This window comes from Lissotriton vulgaris, chromosome 2_1, assembly GCF_964263255.1.
Source record: "Lissotriton vulgaris chromosome 2_1, aLisVul1.2, whole genome shotgun sequence".
Lineage (NCBI taxonomy): Eukaryota > Metazoa > Chordata > Amphibia > Caudata > Salamandridae > Lissotriton > Lissotriton vulgaris.
In genome coordinates, this window is record NC_141687.1 from 1,818,542,619 (window position 1) to 1,818,568,055 (window position 25,437).

Genomic DNA, 25,437 nt, shown 5'->3' on the forward strand with positions numbered 1-25,437 from the left:
TGCCCTCCATTTTGTGTTTTCTTCTCCCCTGACCCGCCTCTCTGATCCCGCCTCCCAGCTGACCCTCCCACGCTCCGCCCCCTCCACTCTCCATTTATGGCCACATGCCCCCACGCGCAGCGTCCACGCGCTTCGGACACGCCGAAGGTGCGCCAAAGGTAAGCCCGTCTACGCCCGTCCGCGCCTGGACCGCGCCCAGCGCCAGACCCCCTGGTCCCCGTCCCTCCCAGCCTCCCTGCGTTACCTATGATGCTGCCACCCTCCTAGCCCTTAACCCCGGTCGCACCCCCAACTGCGTACAAGCCGCTCCTGGACGCACCCATGGACCGTTCTCCTGCCTCTCCTGCAAATTTAGCGGCACCGACAACATCCCCGCTACGACCACTCCACAGACTCCCGACCCCAACCACCTAGAATGCATCCTCCTCAACACCCGATCGGTCCACAGACACGCCATCGACCTCTGGAATCTACTAGACACCATCTCTCCAGACGTCGCCTTCCTAACAGAAACATGGATGAACGCTTCCTCCGCCCCTGACATCGCCATTGCCATCCCAGAAGACTATAAGATCACACGCAAGGACCGCACCGACCATACAGGAGGAGGAATCGCTATCGTCCATAAGAAATCAATCCGCATCTCAACCAGCTCTGATGCCAATCTCGCCAACTCCGAACACCTTCACTTCCAGATCCACATCGACCCCAAGACCACACTCAGAGGCACCCTCCTCTACAGACCACCAGGACCCCGCGCAAAATTCAGTGAAGACATCACAGACTTCATCACCCCACACGCGCTCCCCTCCAAAGACTACATCCTTCTGGGAGACCTCAACTTCCACCTTGAAAAGATCATCGACCGCAACACTGCCACCCTCTTGGACAACCTAGCCAACCTCGGACTTAAACAACTGGTCACTTCCCCCACCCACATCGCAGGTCACACACTCGACCCCATCTTCACATCCAGCAACCACGTCTCCTTCAGCCACACCACAGATCTCCTCTGGACTGACCACAGCTGCGTTCACTTCACCTACAACAAGCCGAAACCCATCAACCACCTCCAACCAACTCTACAAAGAAACTGGAACAAAATCACCACGGATCAGATCTCCACATCGCTCCTTCGAACCTCCCCAGCCCTCTCCTCTAATGCCAACGAAGCCGCCTCCAACCTCACCCTTTGGCTATCCAACACCGCCGACACCTTAGCACCACTGAAAAAACGTCAACACAAACTTGGCAACAAGAAGGCTTCATGGCTCAACGATGACCTCAAAAAGTCCAAGAAACTGTGCCGCTACCTTGAAAAGGCCTGGAAAAAAGACCCAACCACCAGCACCAAGGACGCCTTCAAAAGCGCCACCCGCACTCACCACCAACTGATCCGAAAAGCCAAGAAAACAGCATTCAAGGATCGACTTGACAACAACGCCCACAACAGCAAGGAACTCTTCAACATCGTCAAGGAATTTTCCAACCCCTCGGCCAACTCCAACGACATCACCCCCTCTCAAACCCTCTGCGATTCTCTAGCCTCTTTTTTCCACAACAAGATTGCTGACATCCACAACAGCTTTGACAACCAACCCGGAAGCCAACCCACCCTACCACCAGCTGACCATCCTCCCCCCGTTAACACCCTTAACGCCTGGAACCCAATCTCCACAGAGGACACCATCCGCCTGATGAATTCCATCCACTCTGGATCCCCCACAGACCCATGCCCTCACCACATCTTCAACAAAGCAGACTCCGTCATAGCCCCGTACCTCCGAGACGTCATCAACTGCTCCTTCAACTCCGCCACCTTCCCAGAAGACTGGAAACACGCTGAACTCACCGCCCTTCTGAAAAAACCAACAGCAGACCCCACCGAACTCAAAAACTACCGCCCCATCTCGCTTCTTCCATTCCCGGCCAAAGTCATCGAGAAAGCTGTCAACAACCAGCTCGCCGCCTTCCTCGAAGCCAACAAATCACTCGACCCCTCACAATCTGGCTTCCGAGCCAAACACAGCACTGAGACCGCCCTCATCGCAGCAACAGACGACATTCGAACCCTACTGGACAATGGAGACACAGTCGCCCTCATCCTCCTGGACCTCTCAGCAGCCTTCGACACAGTCTGCCACAGCACCCTTTTACAACGCCTCAGAAACATCGGAATCCAAGGAAAGGCTCTGGAATGGATCACCTCGTTCCTCACCGGAAGAACCCAGAGAGTCCGCCTCCCACCATTCAAGTCTGAGGCCTCTGAAATCATCTGCGGCGTACCACAAGGATCCTCACTCAGTCCCACCCTCTTCAACGTATACATGAGCCCCCTCGCGGCCATCGCCCGCCAACACAACCTCAACATCATCTCTTACGCGGATGACACTCAACTAATCCTATCTCTCACCAAGGACCCCAGCACCGCCAAAACTAACCTACACGAAGGAATGAAAGAAGTCGCCGAATGGATGAAACAAAGCCGTCTGAAACTGAACTCAGACAAAACAGAAGTTCTCATCTTAGGTAATTCCCCCTCTGCATGGGACGACTCCTGGTGGCCGGAAGCCCTCGGAAATGCACCCATCCCGACAGACCACGCACGGAACCTTGGCGTCATCCTGGATTCTTCACTCTCAATGAACAGACAAGTCAGCGCCGTATCCTCTTCCTGCTTTAACATTCTTCGCATGCTCAGAAAAACATTTCGCTGGATCCCCACCGAAACAAGGAAAACAGTCACCCACGCTCTAGTCACGAGCCGACTGGACTACGGAAACACCCTCTACGCTGGTACCACCGCTAAACTCCAGAAGAAACTACAACGAATCCAAAACGCCTCAGCCAGGCTCATATTAGACATCCCACGCAACGAACACATCTCTGGTCACCTTAAAGACCTCCACTGGCTACCCGTCAACAAGAGAATTACTTTCCGACTGCTTACCCACGCACACAAATCACTCTACGACATCGGACCAGACTGCCTCAACTCTCGACTGTCCTTCTACACCCCCTCCCGCCAACTTCGCTCTTCCAAGCAAGCCTTCGCCACTGTACCTCGCATCAACAAGACCACCATGGGAGGCAGATCCTTCTCATACCTGGCTGCCAAAACATGGAACTCACTGCCCGCTTACCTTCGCCTCACCCAGAATCACCTAGCGTTCAGAAAGCAGCTTAAAACGTGGATATTCGACAAATAATCCTCCTCCCCTTCCTAAGCGCCTTGAAACCCTCTGGGTATGTAGTGCGCTATACAAATTCTATGACTTGACTTGACTTGACATATCCCTGTTGCTCACTTCAGGATCTCCACAGCGCAAAAGACCAACAATGGGGCTGTTTTCTACACTTATTCATACGACAGCCTCACTCATAGCGAGAGAATTACTTGGGGCAACAGCCAAGTGCCCTACAACCCCATGCCTACACAGTCTATATGCCTGACCTTAGGATGGCTGTCCTGACTGTGATGGATTGGCCACCTAGTCTGCTGTATTTAAATTTAGGTACGGTCATTTGGCACAAGTTGGCCGACCTAAGGGGCCGGTTGGGAACATAGAGGGAAAATCTTTTCCTCCGATAAGCTGGTCCAGTTTGATGGACGGCGCGGTAGGAGAGGACAAGGATTTTAAACATAATCCTGTGAGCGACTGGGAGCCAGTGAAGGTCGCGAAGAAAGTGGCGGACACTGGAGCTTCTGGGTATGTTAAACAAAAGTAGCACAGCGGCATTTTGAATGACCTGGAGGCGATGTACAAGATAGGCCGGTAGACCACAGAATAGGCCATTCGCATAGTCTAATCTAGAAAGTATTAGGGCGCGGATAACAGTCTCTTTGGCTTCTCTTGGAAGGAGGGGAAAAAATCTACGTAGCGTTTTCAGAGTGGAAAAGCAGACCCCTGTAAGTTTTTTTAAATGATCCTCAATTTTTTTTTTTTTTTTTTTTGAAAACCTTTATTTATCGTAAATATAGTACACAGCGTCTGCCTACAACCACTACGGGCCGGCCGCTATGACACTGTAAAACATTCCAGGTTACCTTGCGCTGCAATCAATAACAGAAGTAACAACACTACGATGTACTGGCAAGGAACTACAGGAAAAGGATAAAGAGGGTTTCATTTTGTAATTTTGGCGAATCGTCCTAAAGTCAGACCGGGTAGCTGAGAGGGCGAGCCACATAGCAGGGTATCCACAAGTGAAGCAGCGTTATTAAAATACTGGTGTAAGTCATTACAAACAGGATACACAAGCGCGGAAGTACATGTCGCCCCAGTTAGCGCCCGCCCAATCAATATATCACCTAAGGAGTTGCGATCTAACAAGTCTATTGTATACAAGGATGGACAAGGGTTCATTCTATAGCATCAATGAAAGGATCTGATGACCTATAAAAAGCATGTATTACGTGGAACAATTCGTAGACAGGATATGCGCCCTCAAACAGAAGTATAGGAGGGAAGGAAAAGCGGAATATGCAATCATTCAGCGAATATGCAGTAAAATCGAGATCTTAGCCATAGAATCAATAAACCATGCGATAAAGACATAAACGCAAAGCGCAAAAATCGTCCCGGAAAGAACTAAACCCTGACCACCAGTCTGACCCAAGATATATAAGAAAGAAAAAGAGAAACAAGAGAAAGAACAAGAAAAGAAGAAGAAGATAGAAGGCCATGGAGACACAGAGGTACAAACAACACATCCCATCCCCCACCCTGCATACCAGCGGAAGGCCACGGCCCACCCCCCCCCCATTAGGCATGCCTGTCGCCCCAAGAGACCCCAAAAGAGGGAGAAACGGAGGAGGGCCATAGCACCAGCCCCTTGTGCACCCCCAACCCCAGAAGCAAGGGCCCACTGAAATAGTACGTGGGCATCAATATACAATCACCCCAGCCACCCGTGGTCACCAGTGCAATCCATAATCCACTCCAGCATCCAATTCACGAATAAGCGACATGAGTGAGCAAGAGTCAGCCTTGGCCAGTACGGAAAAGAGTCAAAAATGAGTCACAGTTGCACACAGGTGGTGTCAGCAAACACGTAGTACCCGGAGGGGCAATCTCAGATCGAGCCAAGAACCAGAGGAATAGTCCAGGAGGGTCCCCCCGAGGTAGAATCACATACCACACAAAGGCAGGGTGTTGGCATTCAGGCAGGTAGGCTGGCAATAGGAAGGAAAAGGGATAAACAGAGTCACTGATCTTGTCGTTGTGCTCCCCGGACCCTCCAACACGCTTCCTGCACGCCTGGGAGACCTCGGCTATGACAACCGGGGAGCATTCGGGCTCACAATCCACAGTGCACGGTACCGTATCCAAGTCTTTCGCAGCAGGAGAGATAGTAGGGTGAGAAACATGTGCAGCCGCCCGCAGCTCTTGCCACTCAGTGCGCCAGTCTCGGAGGGCCAGCCAAACATCCATTAGCGTGGGCGCCATGTTGTATCTCCAACGCCCAAGGACTTCAAGCCACACACACCAAAGAAAGTCGTTCTTACCGGTGTAACGGCTACATCAGCAAATCGCGGTGTGTGGAGAAATAAAATGAGGCACACGCAGGTTCCTTCAGATGTGCAGCGCTACGCACCTCTGACCACGGTGTAGTCAGAGTCCGGTCAGGCAAGCCAATCTGCTGTCCGATCATATGCGCGAGGTTGCTGGGGCCAGGAGAATATGCACTCCGCATTAGTCAGTGCTGCGTTGCGGCGACAGTCACAGGATCATAGAAGAGCGGTTTCGGTTTCACCACTCGGGTCGCCGGGTATCAATGGCCAATGGAGGCCGGTGTTGACGCTGTGCGGGACGGCTGCTTCGCTACGTGAGGTCCCGGCTCGTGCTGGAGGAAAGGCCAGAAACTTGCAGGCGGTCTTATTCGGCCGTCAGAGGCCGCAAAAAGATCAAAATAACGCGGTCAAGCTCCGCCGAGGTTCCGCTGCACTGGGCCGTGGCTGGGGTGCAGGATCATAGCCAGGATAGTTCCGGAGGTGAGGGCGAGCTGCGGAGCCGGGCGTCTATGCGGCCATCTTGGCCGCCGTCTTGGCTCCTCCCAATGATCCTCAAATTTGAGGTCATTGTTAAACCAGACTCCTAAATTTTTAGCGGGCCGCCAATAGATTTAGGACATGGCAGGTCAGCAGGCCAGAGGCGATCGCTAAAATTATCTGGAAAAGAGCCATACAGCAGAATCTCTGATTTGCTTTCGTTACATTTTAGCTGGGCGAGGGCTAGCCAACGAAAAACAGATGATAGGCAGGATTGGGCCGTATCCAAGTTGTTTTTAGGCCATGTAAACAGAAGTTGGGTATTGTCGGCGTAAGCCATAATTTTTGCTCCTAACTGTTCTGCAAGATAGATTAGAGGGGTGAGGTAAATATTAAAAAGCAGGGGGCTGAGAGTAGAGCCTTGAGGGACACCTGTGGTAAGTTTCTTGGGGGAGGAGGCAAAGAGAGGCATCCAGACTTGCTGCGTTCTATTTTCTAGAAATGATGTCAGCCAATCGAGTGCAGGGCCTGTAATGCCTATGGTAGCTAGTCTGGTGAGCAGAAGGGAATGTGGTACCGTATCGAAGGCGGCAGAGAGGTCTAATAAAATCAGAGCCGCTCTGCCACCTCCGTCCAGACATTCCCGGATAGCCTCGGTTATTTCCACTAGGGCGGTCTCAGTGCTGTAGGCTGCTCTGAAACCTGATTGGGCTGGATGGAGTGCCTGAGAGGTTTCGACAAATTTGTCCAGTTGATTGAATGCCACCTTCTCACATATTTTGGCAAGAGCTGGCAGCAGTGATATAGGCCGGAAGTTGGAGGGGACAGCAGGGTCCAGTCCGTTTTTTTTTAGAAGTGGGAGCAATTTCGCTTGCTTCCAGTAGGCCGGGACAGTTGCAGTAAGAAAAGAGCGGTTAATAATATGAGTCACCTCATTTCCAACTGTATCTGCTAGTCCTGCAAATACTCTAGCAGGGCAGGGGTCAGAGGGGGATCCTGATTTTAAGGCCGCAAGGACAGTAACAATGTCCGGTTTCTCTACCGGGGCAAAGTAGGCAAACTGCTCCGTGGGGTCAGGCATCATTGGGGAGGGAGTGGCCAATTGAGAAGGAAAACTGTTACAGACAGTTAGCAGATCGTCTTGAATTTTTGTGATTTTATCAACAAAGAACACGGACAGTTCTTCGCACCATTTCTCCGAGGAGGCCAACAAAGGTTGAGCTGCACAGGGTGAAACAAAGCTTTTTACAATAGTAAAAATGTCCTTGCTGTTAAGGTTGGCTTTATTGATTCGCCCTGCGTAGTAGTGGCTTTTGGCAGATCTGATAGCCGCATAGTACTTTTTTTGTGCCACCCTCAGTTCTTTCTTTGCCTCAGGGAGATATGCTTGTCTCCAAATCCGTTCAAGTTTCTTACAGCCTGATTTAAGGTCGCGGAGGGAGTGGGAGAACCAGGGTTTGGAAGGGGTAAAGCGTAGTCTACAGACCCGGCTTTTTTTTATAGATGCAGCAGTCCCAAGTTCAATCCATGAATTGAATGAGCTGACGGCCGACTCAATTTCAAGGGGAAGAGCTGGATGGGAGGTGGCTAAACAATCAGACAGGATATCAACATTAATTTTCTGTGCATGAACAGCTTGGGGGCTGTTCTCAGCTGAGCGGGTCAAAGTCCAGGCAAACCTGATCAGCCTGTGGTCTGACCATGTCACTATCTCAGGGCGGGCCATGTCAATGTCGAAATTAGTACAAACCAGATCAAGAACATGTCCACCTGAGTGAGTGGGCGCCTCAACCCATTGTTTTAACTGGGCCATGGCAAGAGCTTCGTTTAGGCGGACCGTCTCCGAGGAGTCCGGACTGTCGACATGGATATTAAAATCCCCCAGGAGGAGATATCTAGAGTATCTTAAAGCCTGTGGAATTATAATATCTTCCAATGCGCCCAGAAAGTTACCGGCATGGCCTGGTGGCCGGTAGACCAAAGTACCTCCTACGGTAAAATGAGAGCTAAGTGTTAAGGAGAAATGAAACACCTCTGCGTCAGCTAGTGGGCCTTGAGGGTCATGGGATAAAACCCATTGTTCTCTAAAGACGGCAGCTATACCGCCTCCTCTACCCAGAGGGCGATCAGTCCTGAAAATTTTGAAGCCCCGTGGGATAGCAAATTCAACTGACGGGCCGCATGTCTCACTTAGCCAGGTTTCCGTAATGAAAAGTAAGGCTAGCTGATTATCGCTCAATAATTCAAAAATATCTGCAGCATGCTTGACCAGTGACCTAGCATTGATCAAGCCTGCTCTGATGCATGAGGAATCAGCAAGGCTATGAGCAGGGCAATTTAAAATGGGTTGAAAGCGAAAATTGCATGCATGGCAAACCCGCGAGGTACTGTCTGCTACCTCCCATTTATCATTACAGAAGCAGGTGTTGGCTTTCAGCGCCATAAGGTACTCACGAGAATATCGAGTACTAGTCCTATAGGGCATCTGTGGAGCACCGGCAGGGGGGCTGGCGCTGGCCGCGTCCGGGACACGGACGGGCACAGACGGGCCCTCCTTTGGCGCTCCTTCGGCGCGCAGTCGGCGCGCCCGCTGCGCGTGGCCGCTGCGCGTCTTAGAATGCATGACTACTTGTAGACCAAGCCCCACCCTCCGCTGGACCGCTGACTCGGGTCCCGCAGGGTCCGGCCCACACTCAAGATGGCGCCCGACCTAGCCCTCCACAACAATCGGCACTTGAAGCCGCGGTGGAACGGGGCCCAGGGGGACCAGATCAATGCAGTGGTTTGTAGAGGTAATTTTAAAAGGTACACAGAATTAAAACACGACAATTATGAAAATCAATTGAATGTGTTAAAAAAGAGTTTCGATACTGCAGTGGGATACAGGAAAGAGCAGAGGAGAGCCCTCGCAATCTGCTCGCCTTCTCAAGCGGAATATCGAGGTGCTGCCACCACCCCAAACAAACGCCCAGACCCACGAGCACCAGATCTACTTGTAGACCAAGCCCCACCCTCAGCTGGACCGCTAACTCGGGTCCCGCAGGGTCCGGCCCACACTCAAGATGGCGCCCGACCTTGCCCTCCACAACAATCGGCACTTGAAGCCGCGGTGGAACGGGGCCCAGGGGGACCAGATCAATGCAGTGGTTTGTAGAGGTAATTTTAAAAGGTACACAGAATTAAAACACGACAATTATTAAAATCAATTGAATGTGTTAAAAAAGAGTTTCGATACTGCAGTGGGATACAGGAAAGAGCAGAGGGGAGCCCTCGCAATCTGCTCGCCTTCTCAAGCGGAATATCGAGGTGCTGCCACCACCCTAAACAAACGCCCAGACCCACGAGCACCAGATCTACTTGTAGACCAGGCCCCACCCTCCGCTGGACCGCTAACTCGGGTCCCGCAGGGTCCGGCGCAAACTCAAGATGGCGCCCGACCTGGCCCTCCACAACAATCAGCACTTGAAGCCGCGGTGGAACGGGGCCCAGGGGGACCAGATCAATGCAGTGGTTTGTAGAGGTAATTTTAAAAGGTACACAGAATTAAAACACGACAATTATTAAATTCAATTGAATGTGTTAAAAAAGAGTTTCGATACTGCAGTGGGATACAGGAAAGAGCAGAGGAGAGCCCTCGCAATCTGCTCGCCTTCTCAAGCGGAATATCGAGGTGCTGCCACCACCCCAAACAAACGCCCAGACCCACGAGCACCAGATCTACTTGTAGACCAAGCCCATCCCTCCGCTGGACCGCTAACTCGGGTCCCGCAGGGTCTGGCCCACACTCAAGATGGCGCCCGACCTAGCCCTCCACAACAATCGGCACTTGAAGCCGCGGTGGAACGGGGCCCAGGGGGACCAGATCAATGCAGTGGTTTGTAGAGGTAATTTTAAAAGGTACACAGAATTAAAACACGACAATTATTAAAATCAATTGAATGTGTTAAAAAAGAGTTTCGATACTGCAGTGGGATACAGGAAAGAGCAGAGGAGAGCCCTCGCAATCTGCTCGCCTTCTCAAGCGGAATATCGAGGTGCTGCCACCACCCCAAACAAACGCCCAGACCCACGAGCACCAGATCTACCAGATCATTTCCCCTTGGTGTTTCCTTCACTCTCCCTCCCTCCGTGATTCTTTGATTTAATTGATGCAACTATGTAATCTGTAACTCTGGGCGGATACCAAAACTGGTTGTACTTACCTCGATGCACGAGCAACCTTGGCCGATGCCCGGTGGAGCTGTCATATGCAGCTATAGAGGAGTCTGTCCTTGGTTTCACCCCCTCGGCCGTCACTACCCAGCCGGTCATCTGACACTGTTTTCCTCGTTTCCCCGTTGTGTTTCCTTCCCTCCCCCTCCCCTCCCTCTGTGATTCTTTGATTTAATTGATGTAACTATGTTGCCTGTAACTCGCTGATCCTCATGTAAAGCGCTCTGATACCTTCGGGTATACCAGCGCTATATAAAACTCTTCAAATAAATAAATAAAATACCATCTACTAAGTTGAAGTCTAATTTGTTGACTGAAGGACTTCATTCTTCAACATCCTCATCTGAGTCCTTATTGCCATTTAATGAGGCTCTTACTGAACCTATTCTTGAGATATGGCAGAAGCCTATGTCTTCGGCACTAGTTTCAAGATCGATTGCTGGAAGGTATAAGCTTGCTCCAGAGGATCCGTTGTTTTTGTCCACACATCCCGCACCTGCAAGTTTGGTGGTACAGACTTCTTGTTCTGCAAATCTGACCCCTGATTCTTTTTCAACAATCCCGGCTGAAATGGAGTCTAAAAGAATGGAGCAATCGGCTAATAACATCTTCTCCTCTTGCAGTATGGCCCTGAAATCCACCAATGCTACATGCCTGCTGGGGCGCTATGTTCATGCCTTAATGGAGTCAGCAAGGGATGTCATTCCCTTGTTGCCTGAGGATCTCCAGGGACATTTTTCAGAGCTACTCAATGACACTTAGGCTGCTGCCTGTCAGGTGATACAGTCAGGCCTGGACACAGCTGACTCATTGGTGAGGGCAATGGGTTGCCACAAGGAGACAAACATGGTTGAGGGGGTCTGGTTTCTCGCCGAATCTACAGGCGACGTTGCTGGATTTGTCTTTCCATGGATCATGGCTCTTTGGTGCCAAAAATGATTCAGAAAAGGGAGTGGTGATGAACAGAGTGTCTGAATTAAGCAGACCACTCTTACCCAGTCCAAAGATCAGGGCTTGATCCATCACCTTTATTTATCTCACTGCACCATCCCAGCTCAGAACTTGGCTATATGCAAATTAGTCTGACCCTGGCCCAGTGCATCATGGGAACAGGGCAGACCAAACTACCAAGCCAATTCTTATACTGGGAAGGAAACAAGCTACCGGGGACCGGTTTCTGGCATTTCAGCCGTCTTCGGCCCGGCTTGCTTGAATCCTGATGGTGCAGTGAGAAAGGGACTCATGTCTGAGTATACCCTGCCACACCTATAGTGGCCAAAAATGATTCAGAAAAGGGGGTGGTGATGAACAGAGTGTCTGAATTAAGCAGACCACTCTTACCCAGTCCAAAGATCAGGGCTTGATCCATCACCGTTATTTATCTCACTGCACCATCCCAGCTCAGAACTTGGCTATATGCAAATTAGTCTGATCCTGGCCCAGTGCATCATGGGAACAGGGCAGACCAAACTATCAAGCCAATTCTTATACTGGGAAGGAAACAAGCTACCGGGGACCGGTTTCTGGCATTTTGTCTGAGTATACCCTGCCACACCTATAGTGGCCAAAAATGATTCAGAAAAGGGGGTGGTGATGAACAGAGTGTCTGAATTAAGCAGACCACTCTTACCCAGTCCAAAGATCAGGGCTTGATCCATCACCGTTATTTATCTCACTGCACCATCCCAGCTCAGAACTTGGCTATATGCAAATTAGTCTGACCCTGGCCCAGTGCATCGTGGGAACAGGGCAGACCAAACTACCAAGCCAATTTTTATACTGGGAAGGAAACAAGCTACCGGGGACCGGTTTCTGGCATTTCAGCCGTCTTCGGCCCGGCTTGCTTGAATCCTGATGGTGCAGTGAGAAAGGGACTCATGTCTGAGTATACCCTGCCACACCTATAGTGGCCAAAGGCTGATTCCACTCTTTAGAGGTTTATGGACAGAAAGGCAGCCTCAAGGTTGTTGGGGCTTCAGTAGCAACCTGAGGAGTATAGACAATTCTGTAGGTTCTGGGGGTTTGGTCAGAGCTTGTCCTTTTGAGGGAGAAGTCAGCAACAACAGCCGCAACAGCCCTCCAATCCCCTTTACAGGATCTGTAGGGGTCGGGTAGAGGTCATCACCCTGGATCTGCCCATCAACCAGCCTCCTCCTCCTCTTCTTCTTCCTCCCAAGCCATTGATGCAGGAAAGCAGCCCTAGCTTCACCGTCTTAGAACATGCCCAGTAGGAGGACAATTGGCTTATTTTCTGCCTCAGAGGAGATCTGTCACGACAGACCTATGAGTTTTATATATTGCAGAGAATGGTTATGCCCTACCTTTCCAGGAGTAACCCCCTCCTTTATATCCCCAACAGAGAGAAACCCCTTCTGCTTCTCCAACAGGAGGTTCAACCCCTACTTGAGAAGAGCGCAGTAGAATTGGTTCCAGAGCAGAAACGGTGTCAGGGATGTAATTCCTAATACTTTCTGATTCCCAAAAGGATGGTCGTTTCCAGCTGATCCTCGACCTCCGGATTTTGAGCTTGTTCCTCACTCAGGAAAAGTTCAAAATGTTGACCCTTGCACAGGTGCTTCTTGCGCTGGAGCAGGAAGACTAGATGGTTTCAATCAATTTTCATGATGTGTATTTGAACATCCCCATTCTAAAATCGCAACAGAAATATCTCCGCATGACAGTGAGGTCTCAGATTGAGGTCCTCCTGTTTGGTCTTACTTCCGCACCTCAGGTCTTCACAAACATGATAATGGCAGTGGTTGTGGCACATCTCAGAAAGTGGGGAATACTGATATTCCCTTAGCTGGATGATTAACTGAACAATACCAGGTCGCCAGAGATGGTGTTGCGTCCATTTGCAGTCGGCAGCGCAACTGTTGCTCAGCCTCGGCTTTTCGATAAATGTGGCCAAGTCTCGCCTAGAGCCCTCTCAGCGCACCCTGTTCATTGGGGCAGTACTGAACACTACAGTGAATCGTGCCTACCTGCCTCCCCAGAGGATTCTGGATATTCAGGATATGGTTCTGATGTTTCACAATGGAGCAATGGTTCCAGTCCTGAAGGTGTGACGGCGTCCTGCATTCTATTGGTCACTCATGCATGCTGGCACACCAGGGCCTTCCATTGGTACCTCCGCAGGCAGTGGTTTCAACACTACGGAGATCTCTAAGAGTCGGTCAAGCTCTCCAGAGACACTACAGTGGCTCTACAATGGTGGGGTGTGTTCTGCAATCTGTCTCAAGGGAAGGCGATACATCCTCCACCTCTAGTGGCCACAGTAATAACGGATTCCTCCACTGTAGGATGTGGAGCTCATCTGGAGATCAAAGGTCTTTGGTCTCCAGAGGAAAGATTGTTGCATATCAATCTTGAGCAATTGCAGGCGATACATCTGGCTCTCGAGGCCTTCCTCCCTTTTATTTGCGGTCAGTCGGTTCAAGTCTTGACAGACAATACTACTGCGATGTGGTACATAAACAAACAGGGAGGAGTAGGGTTGTATCCTCTCGTAGAGAGGCTCTGTGACTCTGGTCCTGGGCGCAGGACCATCTGAGTGGCCTCTTGGCAAATCACTTGGCCAGAGTTCTGATTGTGTGCAGACAGTCTCAGTCGACATTTTTGGAAGCAGACGTTTTACCACCAAAACGGCTGTTTTCTATTTTCAACCGAGTGCTCTATTATAAAAAAAACTGTTACTGGTTCATAAATTAACAAATTCAAGAAGCAGTCCTGCTCAGAATTACCTTTCGCTATGTTGAAATGCCTTCACACTACTCCACATCCTGTTTCCTCGGCCCAACTGAAGGTTACATTTCTGCATTCTCAAGGAAAGTCCCAAACTACTGCTGGCAATGAATGTTGTTTTACACTTCGACCGCTGAGAAAGAGAGGGAGGAGGGAGAGGGATCTGGAAGTGAAAGCAGAGGATGGGAGGAGTGGACGGCAGAGGGCGGGCGCAGAGAGGAGCAGAGGACGCGTCGCTCGTGATCCACGAGGAAGTGACCCCAGTGCGGTGCTTTCCAGCTGCCAGGATGGTGGTGTCCCCCGGGATCTGCGCCCTCGTGCTCTGGGGACTGGGGTCCGTGGCCGGGAGCTCCGGAGCTCCGCAGCCCACAACTGACGGTAAGTGAGGGGGCAGAAAGGACAGGACAGAGCTGAGGAGACCGACGCCAGTGCACCGCTCCTGACTGAAACACACAGAGCGGACGGACACGAGAACACGAGAACACGAGCAGACACCAGTAAAGCGTGGGACAGGCGCTGAGGCGTAGGGCCACAGAGGGACAAGGGGCAGAGGCTGTTAAGTGCAATAAACTCCAGAACACACCGGCACGGAAGGTTACACACAGAACACAAGGGATACGCTGGAATCCAGAACACGGAGTAAGCGCTAGAATCCATAATCCGCAACATACACCATAACACGCACTTTATGTACTTACCTGAACAGAGAGGTGCAGAGTCCGGAAGAAGCAAAGCACGGAGTTGACAAATTCCAGAATAGTACAGATCAGGTGCAAACACCGAGAAGAATGGGACAGACATCAGAACATTGCCACAGGCCAGACCTTTGAGCACCTAAACAATTATGGCGCACACAAAAAAAATGTAGTGCAGGCACCAGAGCAGGTAAAAGTCGCCACAGCAGAGAGACAGAGGAGGTTAGACTCCAGGTGTAGAATAAACAATAGCCAGAGACTGAGCTGGGAGCAGAACCAGAGCACTGCATTGTATTGTTTCTGAATGTCATGGAGTAGATACTTAAGAACAGAAGAAAGAGGGGGGAACAGAGTGTAGACATTAAAAAGCAGCTGATTCCTCAACACCGACCAGACACTAGAAGACAAAGATACAGAAACCAGAACAGTGTTAAAGAGGGTCAAACTCCAGAGCACAGCTGCAGAGAGACTCAGCATAACATGAGAGATGCAAACATCTGGCACAGCATGTGCTCAGAAAAGCAAACTTCTGAACACGCAGAACAGGAAAGCCCTGAACTTACCTACAGGAGTCTCTAACATGGATTCAAGGTACCTACCTTCCCAGAGGAGTAAACAGAGCCATCCCGTGGGAAATGCAGAGGAATAGTTAGAAAGGTTCTACAGTTTCTAGTCGTTGAACATCAGTGGAGAAAATCCTAGTTACATTTTGCTCTTCGTCAAGCTTGGGTGCCAAATTCAGGGTCTGCATGAAGTATTAAGTCTCTGCTCTCAGTTGAGACCGCTGAGGTTTGATATCTTGATGTATGCTGAAATCCTCGAGATACCTTCTGAAATCTCGTCTTTGCAAGGGGAGGGGCTCTTGCCTTACTTTAAATCTTGAGGCATACCATGGTTTGCTCTGTTCTCCATCTCTGCAAAAGAAACAATTGATGGACGGAATGCTGGACAATGCAGACATTCACCTCCAGTCACAAGGATCTGGGTTTAATCCATCATTCTTTTGCTCACCACACCACCCCAGATTGGACTCAGCCATTTGCAAATCAGTCTTGACCCTGTTCCTTGTGGGAACAGTCCATCCCAAACTGCCAAGCCAGGTCCTCCCTGAACCCGAAACAAACATCCTGGGACCGGTTTCAGGGCATTACCCTTCATCAGCCAGGCTAGCTTGAATCCAGTAGTGTAGTGAGCACGGGACCCACGTCTGGGCATACCCTTCCCACATAGGGCGATATATGCAAAAGAAACAATTGATGGACGGAACACTGGACAATGCAGAAATTCACCCCCAGTCACAAGGATCTGGGTTTAATCCATCATTCTTTTGCTCACCACACCACCGCAGTTTGGACCCAGCCATATGCAAATCAGTCTTGACCCTGTTCCTTGTTGAAACAGTCCAGCTCGAACTGCCAAGCCAGGTCCTCCCTGCACCGGAATAAAGCATCCTGGGACTGATTTCAGGGCATTACCCTTCATCAGCCAGACTGGCTGAAGAGGGGTGAAACCCCAAATCTTTTGCTTTCACCCTAAGTGCGCCGGGTATGCCAAGACGTGGGTCCCGCGCTCACTGTGCCACTGGAATCAAGCTACCCTGGCTGAAGAGGGGTGAAACCCTGAAACCGGTCCTAGGATGCTTGTTTCCAGTCCAGGGAGGACCTGGCTTGGCAGTTCGTGCTGGACTGTTCCCATGAGGCACAGGGTCAAGACTGATTTGCATATGGCCAGGTCTAAACTAGGATGGCATGGTGAGATGGATTTAACCCCGATCTCATGACTGGGGGTGAATGTTTTGATTTGTTCTGCATTCCGTCCATCAATTGTGTGTCTTTTGCTGTTCTCCATCTCTGGCATCACTGCCTCAGAGGACATGCTATTCACAGTATCTATTTGTGGACATGAGAATGTCCCTTCACAAACACCAGCAACTGTTTGCCATTGATTGTGGTGCGAACCTCTCCCAGTGTTATACTTCACTCTTTGGAGACTATATAACATGGTTTTCCCCATATCCCAGGGTTTGCAAGATCTGGACAGAGCTAATTCCGCTTAGGCTTTCACTCATGGGAATCTTTCAAGAATCAAGGACTTGGTGTTCCTCAGACCTTGCTGCTTGACATTAGGTTACTAATGTTTATGGAATCAATATACAAGACCAGTGCTTAATTTGAGCCGGTGGTTTCCGGTGCTCTGCACCAGCACTTAATTGTCAGCACTGGGGCCTGTGACAGTCTGCCATAAGGTGGGAGCTATCTGGATAATTTAGAGAGGATCACAACAACAGCTGATTATTAACTCATTATACATTAAAAATAGATATTGCCTCCCACCTAAGCCATTCTTATAGCTTTGGGGGCCTGAAATGCTCCGAATTGTCACACTTATAGGTGTGTGATAGTTAGTACTTGTACCTTTGGAGAGGTATGGTGCTGTGGCAAGGGGCAGCTGACTTCGGAGCACAGGGTTCACACTTCGATCCCCGGCTCCGGTGGCAGCTCAGCTCAGCACCATGTGACTCTGGGCAGTAGCTCACTTAATTTCCACGACAGCCCCCAGAACCTTGAGACCCGTAAGGGTGAGTAGTTTGCGCTTTACAAATACGGATTTACATGTTACTATCATTGGCAGCATGGCAGGGGGAATATGTGGTACAAGCTGCAGTGGCCTCCTGACGAGATTCCCCGGCACAAATTATTTTGCAATTTAAGCACTGTACAAGACTCTCTTATTGCCACTGTCTCTTATATGGCCAGCGCCTTTGGAATAGTTATGATTGGTGTAAACTCGCATGGAGCATTAAGGGTTTGATGTCTCTTTTCTCCTCTTTTTGCTTCAATTGTAGGTCTAGAAGGTCTCAAGGTGTAGTCAGCGAAACTGTCTACTACTGACCTGTACTCAGCCATGGGACAGCAGGTTCCAATTTTGTGTCCTCTTTCACAAGTTATCCATGGAATAAAGCTAGCAGTGGCTTGTGGTCAGTTCTCACCTTCAAAGGATAAATGCTAGACCTGCATGAACATGGCAGCATCTCTAGAAACTGTCAATGGCCTTCTGTTGTATCTGTGATTATTGCTACTCTGTCGGGATCAGGGCTCTGCTCATGTACACTATGGGTGATAGTTGACCTGGTCTTTACTTCTGTATCAGCACCACTCCCAGAAATAAGGACTAGTGTTGACTATTCATTTTTAGGTTTCGCACTGCCAACCGATCGCGAAGCGATCGTCGCTGCGAAACACTTTTGCAATCGTTTCTGCTTTCAAGGAGTCAAGGGAGACAGGGGACAAGTGATGTGCACGCGTGCGTAAACGGATCAGGATCAGGTCACGCGCACTTCCTGTCTCCCATGGCTCCTTGGAAGCAGAAACACACACACACATACAGACCCCCCAACCCCGCCGCCGCCGCGCATACACACACATAGAGAACCCCCAAACCCCCCCCCCCACCGCACATACACACACATGGTGAACCCCCCCAACAGTCCACCCCCCCGCCCCCGCTGCCGCGCATACACACACATAGAGAACACCCCCCCGCCGCCGCGCAATGACACACGCATGCACACACACACACACTCACATAGAGAACCACCCTCCCCCTGCCGCCGCCGTGCATACACAGGCACACATAGAGAACTCCCCCCCATACACACACGCACACACACACATACATACATACAGACCCCCCGCGCTTACACACACACATCCCCTACCTCGGCTCGGCGTGTCTTCTCATCGCAGCTTGCGCATGGACAGCCAACGTGCACACGTACGGCGACGGCGTCTCCTGCGCTACAACCGTGGTTTCGGTTTCGCGGCCTTTTTGCATTTCCGTTGCATCGTCTCCCTGGCATTTTAATAGAACTCTGGGACATCGTCGCTCCTCGAGCCTTTAGTGAGGGCGGCACGGTAAGGCACAAATAACCCCGCCGTGAGCTTGGGCGGGGGGTCTCCGTCTCTTTGGATTGTTCGCACAGGGTGTTGGTGAATGGGGAGAGTGTGGCGTGCAGGCTGAGAGATGGCGTATGTTGGCCGGGGCAGCTGCAGCGGGATGGGACAGGGGAGGTAAACAACTTTTTCAAGGTTTGCTGGGGGACGTCATTAATGACTGCGGTTGGAAAGGTAGTGGATGAAGAATTCGCGGCGCTATTGAAAAAGTAATGATGTATTATATAATAGTCGCCACCTTGTTTCCTCCTTCCCGTAAAAAATAGCATTCCTGCCTGCATGCGCCATGCTTGGGTCTTAAAAGTGGACTTTTTAGCAAGTGTTGCTGAGGGGTTAATGCCGGTATACATCCGCATCTCGCCCCAAACGTTACTTTTGTTAAAGTAAAGCACTACACCGAGTCACCCATCTCCTTAGCGCTCACACATCAACAAACCAAACCGCCCCTCTAACCACAGCGTTTCACATATTACTAAAAATGCCTGCCCCCAAGCCACAGCATAGCCCGCCTCCTCTGCTATTCCACCTACACTTCGAGCGCTCCACCCTCCGCAAATGCATCGCAAGCCATTCACCACCCCCCGAATATAACTGGCACTGGCAGGCCATCTCTCACACATTATGCCAGCCTCCTTCTGCACAGTGCGCATACTTCAACAACGCATCTCCCTTAAGCCACAGCGTCTCTTCGCACCTACCGAGCCCTCCCACTTTCATTCCACACCACTGTCTTTTCCAGCCTCTTTACCCTCTAACCGTGCCTCCTATAGTGCGAGACCCGCGATACTACTCGCCCACCTCGCATGCACTCGTCGGCCTAACAGCTGTGAGCCTGTGCCTGAGGTGCATTATCAGAGCAGTGTGAATAATAACTGCATCAGCCCCGTGCCTGAGGTGCATCATCAGAGCTGTGTGAGTAATAACAGCTGTGAGCCCCGTGCGTGAGGTGCATCATCAGAGCTGTGTGAATGATAACAGCTGTGAGCCCCGTGTGTGAGGTGCATCATCAGAGCTGTGTGAATAATAACTGCATCAGCCCCGTGCGTGAGGTGCATCATCAGAGCTGTGTGAATAATAACTGCGTCAGCCCAGTGCCTGAGGTGCATCATCAGAGCTGTGTGATAACAGCTGTGAGCCCGTGCCTGAGGTGCATCATCAGAGCTGTGTGAATAATAGCTGTCAGCCCGTGCCTGAGGTGCATCATCAGAGCTGTCTGAATAATAACTGCGTCAGCCCCGTGCCTGAGGTGCATCATCAGAGCGGTGTGAATAATAACTGTGTCAGCCCCTTGCCTGAGGTGCATCATCAGAGCTGTGTGAATAATACCAGCTGTGAGCCCGTGCCTGAGGTGCATCATCAGAGCTGTGTGAATAATAGCTGTCAGGCCGTGCCTGAGGTGCATCATCAGAGCTGTGGAAATAATAACTGTGTCAGCCCCGTGCGTGAGGTGCATCATCAGAGCTGTGTGAATAATAACAGCTGTGAGCCCGTGCCTGAGGGGCATCATCAGAGCTGTGTGAATAATAACAGGTGTGAGCCCGTGCCTGAGGTGCATCATCAGAGCTGTGTGAATAATAACAGCTGTGAGCCCGTGCGTGAGTTGCATCATCAGAGCTGTGTGAATAATAACAGCTGTGAGCAACAGCATACTCTTGCACACACTCTCACTGCTCACCAATTCAAAGTTTGCTAAAAAATGAATACAACGCGTTGTCATACACAATGCCAATAACTCAAACTTTAATGCTGCGAAACCTATTGCATTGTAAATGCTTGTTTTAACTAGCGAGGGTCTACGTATACCATGGTGTTGTCCTTCAGAAGTGCATTCTTCATGACCTGGAAGGCATCTTCGTGGCATTGCTCCATTCCTTTTTTGGTCCCATCAGTGTGTTGCTTTAGAAGATTCTTTTTGTGTCTCGTGAGAATATGAATCCACCACAGTAGATGACCATGTCTAGGATACTATGTGCTTCCAATGCATTCCATTGAACAGCTGTATTGTTTTTGTCTTGAGTGTTTTTGGCACTGGCCAAATAACTCAATATAAGGCTTCTAGAATTCACATATTTTTAATGCACAATGGGGTAGGGTTAACATGAGTCTCCAGTACTACTCATGTTCAGAGAATATATAGATGATAATGATTTCGCTCAGTTTTACTCTGGGGAGATAAGCAAGCATATCACAAATAGAATTCTGGAAAAGATAAGCAACTGATAAGTTTCCACAGATCAGCTGTTTGCATCTTTGCAACACAGTGTGGGCTGAGGATGTTGCAATAATCTTTCATGCAGCTCTTAAGTAAATACACCCTTTGTTGAGATCAGTTTTGAAAAACATCAGGACCTTCTGAGATCTACCCTAATTGCAGGGGTAATGTGATGCTTATTATTGCTTTGTGGGGATTTCCATGCCCACACACATCTGTAGCTCCTCACACAGCAGCGGCTTCTTTGCGAAGACTATTGCTGAGTCCCCAGGGTTGGGGGTCCGTCACATTTTTGCTAATGTCAGACTTTTCTAATATTTACAGCTCTTACTCAGCATGTGTTTGTAGATGTGAACGTGAATGCCCCTGAGAATCAGCTTCACCAGTGACCCATTTTTCTGTATCTGCATCACGAGTCACAAAATAGTATTTCATACTCTTCTGAGATGTCCTCTTTGGCACACAGTTACATTTACAGGCAATCTGTATGGACTATAATTCTTTGGAAATGCTGCATCTGATGAGTATGACACCCCAAGATTCAGCCTCGGTTGAGACGTCAACTTCGCTGTACTGTTAGCTGCATTGTAATGTCCCTTTCATCAGGATAGCTGTCAGCTAACTCACAGGACATGGTTGTGACTTCAGCTTACTGAAATGTTCTGTAGCCATGACATTCACTATGTCTTTCTTCCCTATGAGCACTACTGTGTCGAGGACTTGAATGGGGCCTAGGCACCTGGGTTGCGACAACCGCTTTCAGGGCCAATTTGAAATAGGGAGATTAAATCTACTTCCTCTTTTGACTCCACCATCACAGATCCTGGGAGCTTACTGGCCTCTCTGTCTTGACCTTTGGGACGGCCTCCCCTTGAAGCAGCTACATTTTGAAAACTTGGTTGTCATTTTCAATCAACACACTTTGCAAAATGGTTTAGTTTTCTCACAGACCGGCAGTTCTCTTCGTGATGCAAACACCCTCCACAATTTCCAAAGGAGCGCCCCCGTTCTAAGGTATTGCTCTCACCCACTAACTATTTCTTCAATTTCAATTCGTCCTGTCCACACATTTCTCCTTAATGATGATGTTAGTGAGTTCAGTTTCTAAGTGCTCAGGTGTGAAATAGATGGTTATAGTGTATGACCTATATATTGGTTGTTCTTAGGAAACTTTCCAAGTTCCTCCTTGATTAATACTCTAGATGATTTGCCACAGTGCATGTGTCAGGCCCAGTGCGGGGGCCACAGGGCAGGCAGGGCCTACTGGGCCGCAGCCGCGGGTGTGGCTAGAGTTATTTGCCTCTGATTTCCCAGGGCCCGGTCTACTAAGACTCTGCCAACTGGACCAAGTACAACCCATTCAGCACTTGACGTTTAGTTGTAGCAATAGGGAGCAGTCACAGGCTTAACAGGGAGGTAGTGTTGGGGGGCTTCAAGATCAGAAATCATCACCCACCCAACCGTGAAATAGCAGATTGCCTTACCCAGTACTTACTTGTCTTTGCTAAAATAATTTACTTTATTTCACACTCAATAATCAACACTACACTACAGGTCATAGATACAGATTTTTCACCAGTGTGGGCCAGCTGTACATGGGGCTAGTACAGGTGCAGTGTTACCTCTTCTATTACGTTTGTGCATTCACTCACTCTTATTGGTGTCAATTTTACTTTTTCTACCACTGCAGAGTTTCATCTGGTCTTTGGCCGCGGCAGAAACCCTCAGCTTATATCTGGCTCTATGTCCTTCTTTCAGGACAGATATGTTGGCTCGGGTCTGTGGAAGGCAACTGCGGAGACCACGACCAAGAGTCCTAGTCATGATCCAGAGTACAAGAGTGCAGGCTCCTGCATTGTGGCCAGTCTCTAGCTAGTCGCCTCCTTCTGCGTTGTGGGTGAGTTAGGGTGGACGGCTGCGGGGCCACAAAAAGTCACCCTTATTCTGGCAGCATGGCACCGGCATGGCTCATGGTACTTTGTCAGTGGCACAAGCAACTCAGGTACAGTGCAAAGTCACAGCATCCCAGTCCCTCAGGGCACACAATCATGCGGTCGCAGTAACACAGTCTGCTTAGGCATAACTTAAAGATGTCGCAGCATCACAGTCTGCTCAGGCCTAATTTCAAGATGTCGTAGCATTACAGTCTGCTCAGGCATAACTTCAAGATGTCGCAGCATCAGTCTGCTCAGGCATAACTTCAAGATGTCGCAGCATTACAGTCCGCTCAGGCATAACTTCAAGATGTCGCAGCAGCACAGTCTTATTGGGCATAACTTCAAGATGTCGCAGCATCACAGTCTGCTCAGGCATAACTTCAAGATGTCGCAGCAGCACAGTCTGCTCAGGCATACCTTTAAGATGTCGCAGCAGCACAGTCTGCTTGGGCACAGCACCCCAATCTTGCCACATTGTCAGCTGATTGTTGAGAAAAAAAGCGCTCCAGTCACTCGAGCACTCAGACCACCCTCCTTTGTCTTATTGATGGACTGGCCCTCAGTCTTAGTGTTAACTGTTCTGCCTCTTTCTGGTCATTCACACCAGGGTTGGCATGCTAATTCCCTCTTTCAGCAGGCAGGTTGAGCTCCAGGAGCGTCAGGGCAGGCTTACAGCATCTTCCTTTCAGTCAGACTCTGAGCGATGTCCCCTCACCTCAAGAAGTTGGCTGTCAGGTAGACACCAGCTCTAGTTGTACAGCGGACCTCAGAGTACTCAGTAGAGCGATCCATTCCCTGGTCAAAGAGAACTCAGAACTGGAACAGCAAGTGGGTCAGTGGCCCCCACATTTATACAGTCATAGCAAACAGGGGATGTTGATTCTCTGTCTGTACTTGTAGATCAATTTGGGTTGGATCTTCATTCATCTGGCCTCTCCAGACTGGGCTATTTCGAAGTGAAGAACTGAGGCTCCCTCCTTCAAAGCGGCTGAGAACCCTGACCAGAAAAGGGGCGAGAACAGGCATTTACAATGCAATGGTCTCGGCATTGTTAAAGTTAGAGCTATTGGTATTGCTCATGACATTTTTATTTATGTTTTTGTTTTTAAAATATATAAATAAATTGCATTGTCATTTACAATGCCGATAGCTTAATCTCTCGCAAGTGCGAGACCTATTACATTTGCACTCACACACCAAGCCACCCACACACACACACACACACAAAGCCACCCACACGCACACACACAAAGCCACCCACACACACACCAAGCCACCCACACAGACCCACCCACACACACACACAGAGCCCAACACACACACACAGAGCCCAACACACACACACAGAGCCCAACACACACACACAGAGCCCAACACACACACAGACAGCCCAACACACACCCTCAGTCTAGGTCAGACACATGCCCATCTCTACCCAGTAACGCCCCAGGGAACAGAGGCAAGAAAAAAACGATCAGAAGCAGGGAACAGAGGCAAGAAAAAAACCGACCAGAAGCAGGGAACAGAGGCAAGAAAAAAAACGACCAGAAGCAGGGAACAGAGGCAAGAAAAAAAACAACCAGAAGCAGGGAACAGAGGCAAGAAAAAAAACGATCAGAAGCAGGGAACAGAGGCAAGAAAATCGAGCACAAGTATGGAACAGAGGCAAGAAAATCGAGCAAAAGCAGGGAACAGAGGCCACAGAGCCACACACACAGAGCCCCACACACAGACACACAGAGACCCACACACAGACACACAGAGCCCCACACACAGAGCCCAGCACACACACACACAGAGCCCCACACACACAGAGCCCCCCACACACACACACAGAGCCCCACACACATTCACAGAGCCCAACACATACACAGAGCCCAACACGCACAGACATCCCTCAGTCTAGGTCAGCCACACGCCCATCTCTGCCCAGTAACGCCCCAGGGAACAGAGGCAAGAAAAAACAAGCAACCCCCCCGAAAATAAAAGTTTTACAAAAACCAAGAAAAAACAAAATTCAACAAAGGCAAAAGGCAACTAGCCGGCGCCGGACCTACTAGTTTTTCCAATGCCTGCTATAGAGTGATACAAGTCTAAGAGTAGCTTTATCCGGACTTGTACAACTGCCCTGGTCTCTGGACACCAATCAACCGCCACACTGATGGCAATTTGTAACAGGCCTAATTGTGAAAAGTAAATACACCAATCCAGATATGACTGTTTCCACAACACATCAAAGGATTAGAGATACCACTAAATAATGGAAAAGTTGGAATCAGCCCAAGGGAGACCTCCGTTCTAGGCCTGCATGATGCGCAACATGCTATTGATCACTGCGGGGGGTCTCCAACACTGGGGACTTCCATTATGAGGGATGTGGTAGTCAGTGTTCACCAGAGGAGCAATCAATGAGGCTGATTAAAGACTTCCAAACAATAGGAGGAAAAGGAAACGGGGAATAACAAAGCATCAGGTAAACACAGAAACGTTAAAAAAAAGCAAGCACAACGAGGGAACAGGGGGGGCAGAAAAGCAAGCACAATGAGGAAACAGGAGGGGGCAGAAAAGCAAGCACAACAAGGGAACAGGGGTGCAGAAAAGCAAGCACAACGAGGGAACAGGGGGGGGCAGAAAGGCAAGCACAACGAGGGAACAGGGGGGACAGAAAAGCAAGCACAAGGAGGGAACAGGG

At 49.9% G+C, this 25,437-nt stretch overlaps 1 protein-coding gene and 1 long non-coding RNA gene across 2 annotated transcripts in view; one reads left to right on the forward strand and one right to left on the reverse strand.

Moving 5' to 3' along the window:
• Positions 1–14,072, reverse strand: part of LOC147733325 (uncharacterized) — a 98,371-nt gene extending 84,299 nt beyond the window's left edge. The window contains exon 1 of the long non-coding RNA XR_015308519.1: positions 13,948–14,072. This is a non-coding gene — a long non-coding RNA (uncharacterized LOC147733325). The remainder of the gene's footprint in view (positions 1–13,947) is intronic.
• A 58-nt stretch (positions 14,073–14,130) lies between these two features.
• Positions 14,131–25,437, forward strand: part of CTSH (cathepsin H) — a 173,915-nt gene continuing 162,608 nt past the window's right edge. Inside the window, exon 1 of the mRNA XM_086957897.1 lies at positions 14,131–14,326. Within this exon, the coding sequence (XP_086814023.1) occupies positions 14,131–14,326 (196 nt within the window). The remainder of the gene's footprint in view (positions 14,327–25,437) is intronic.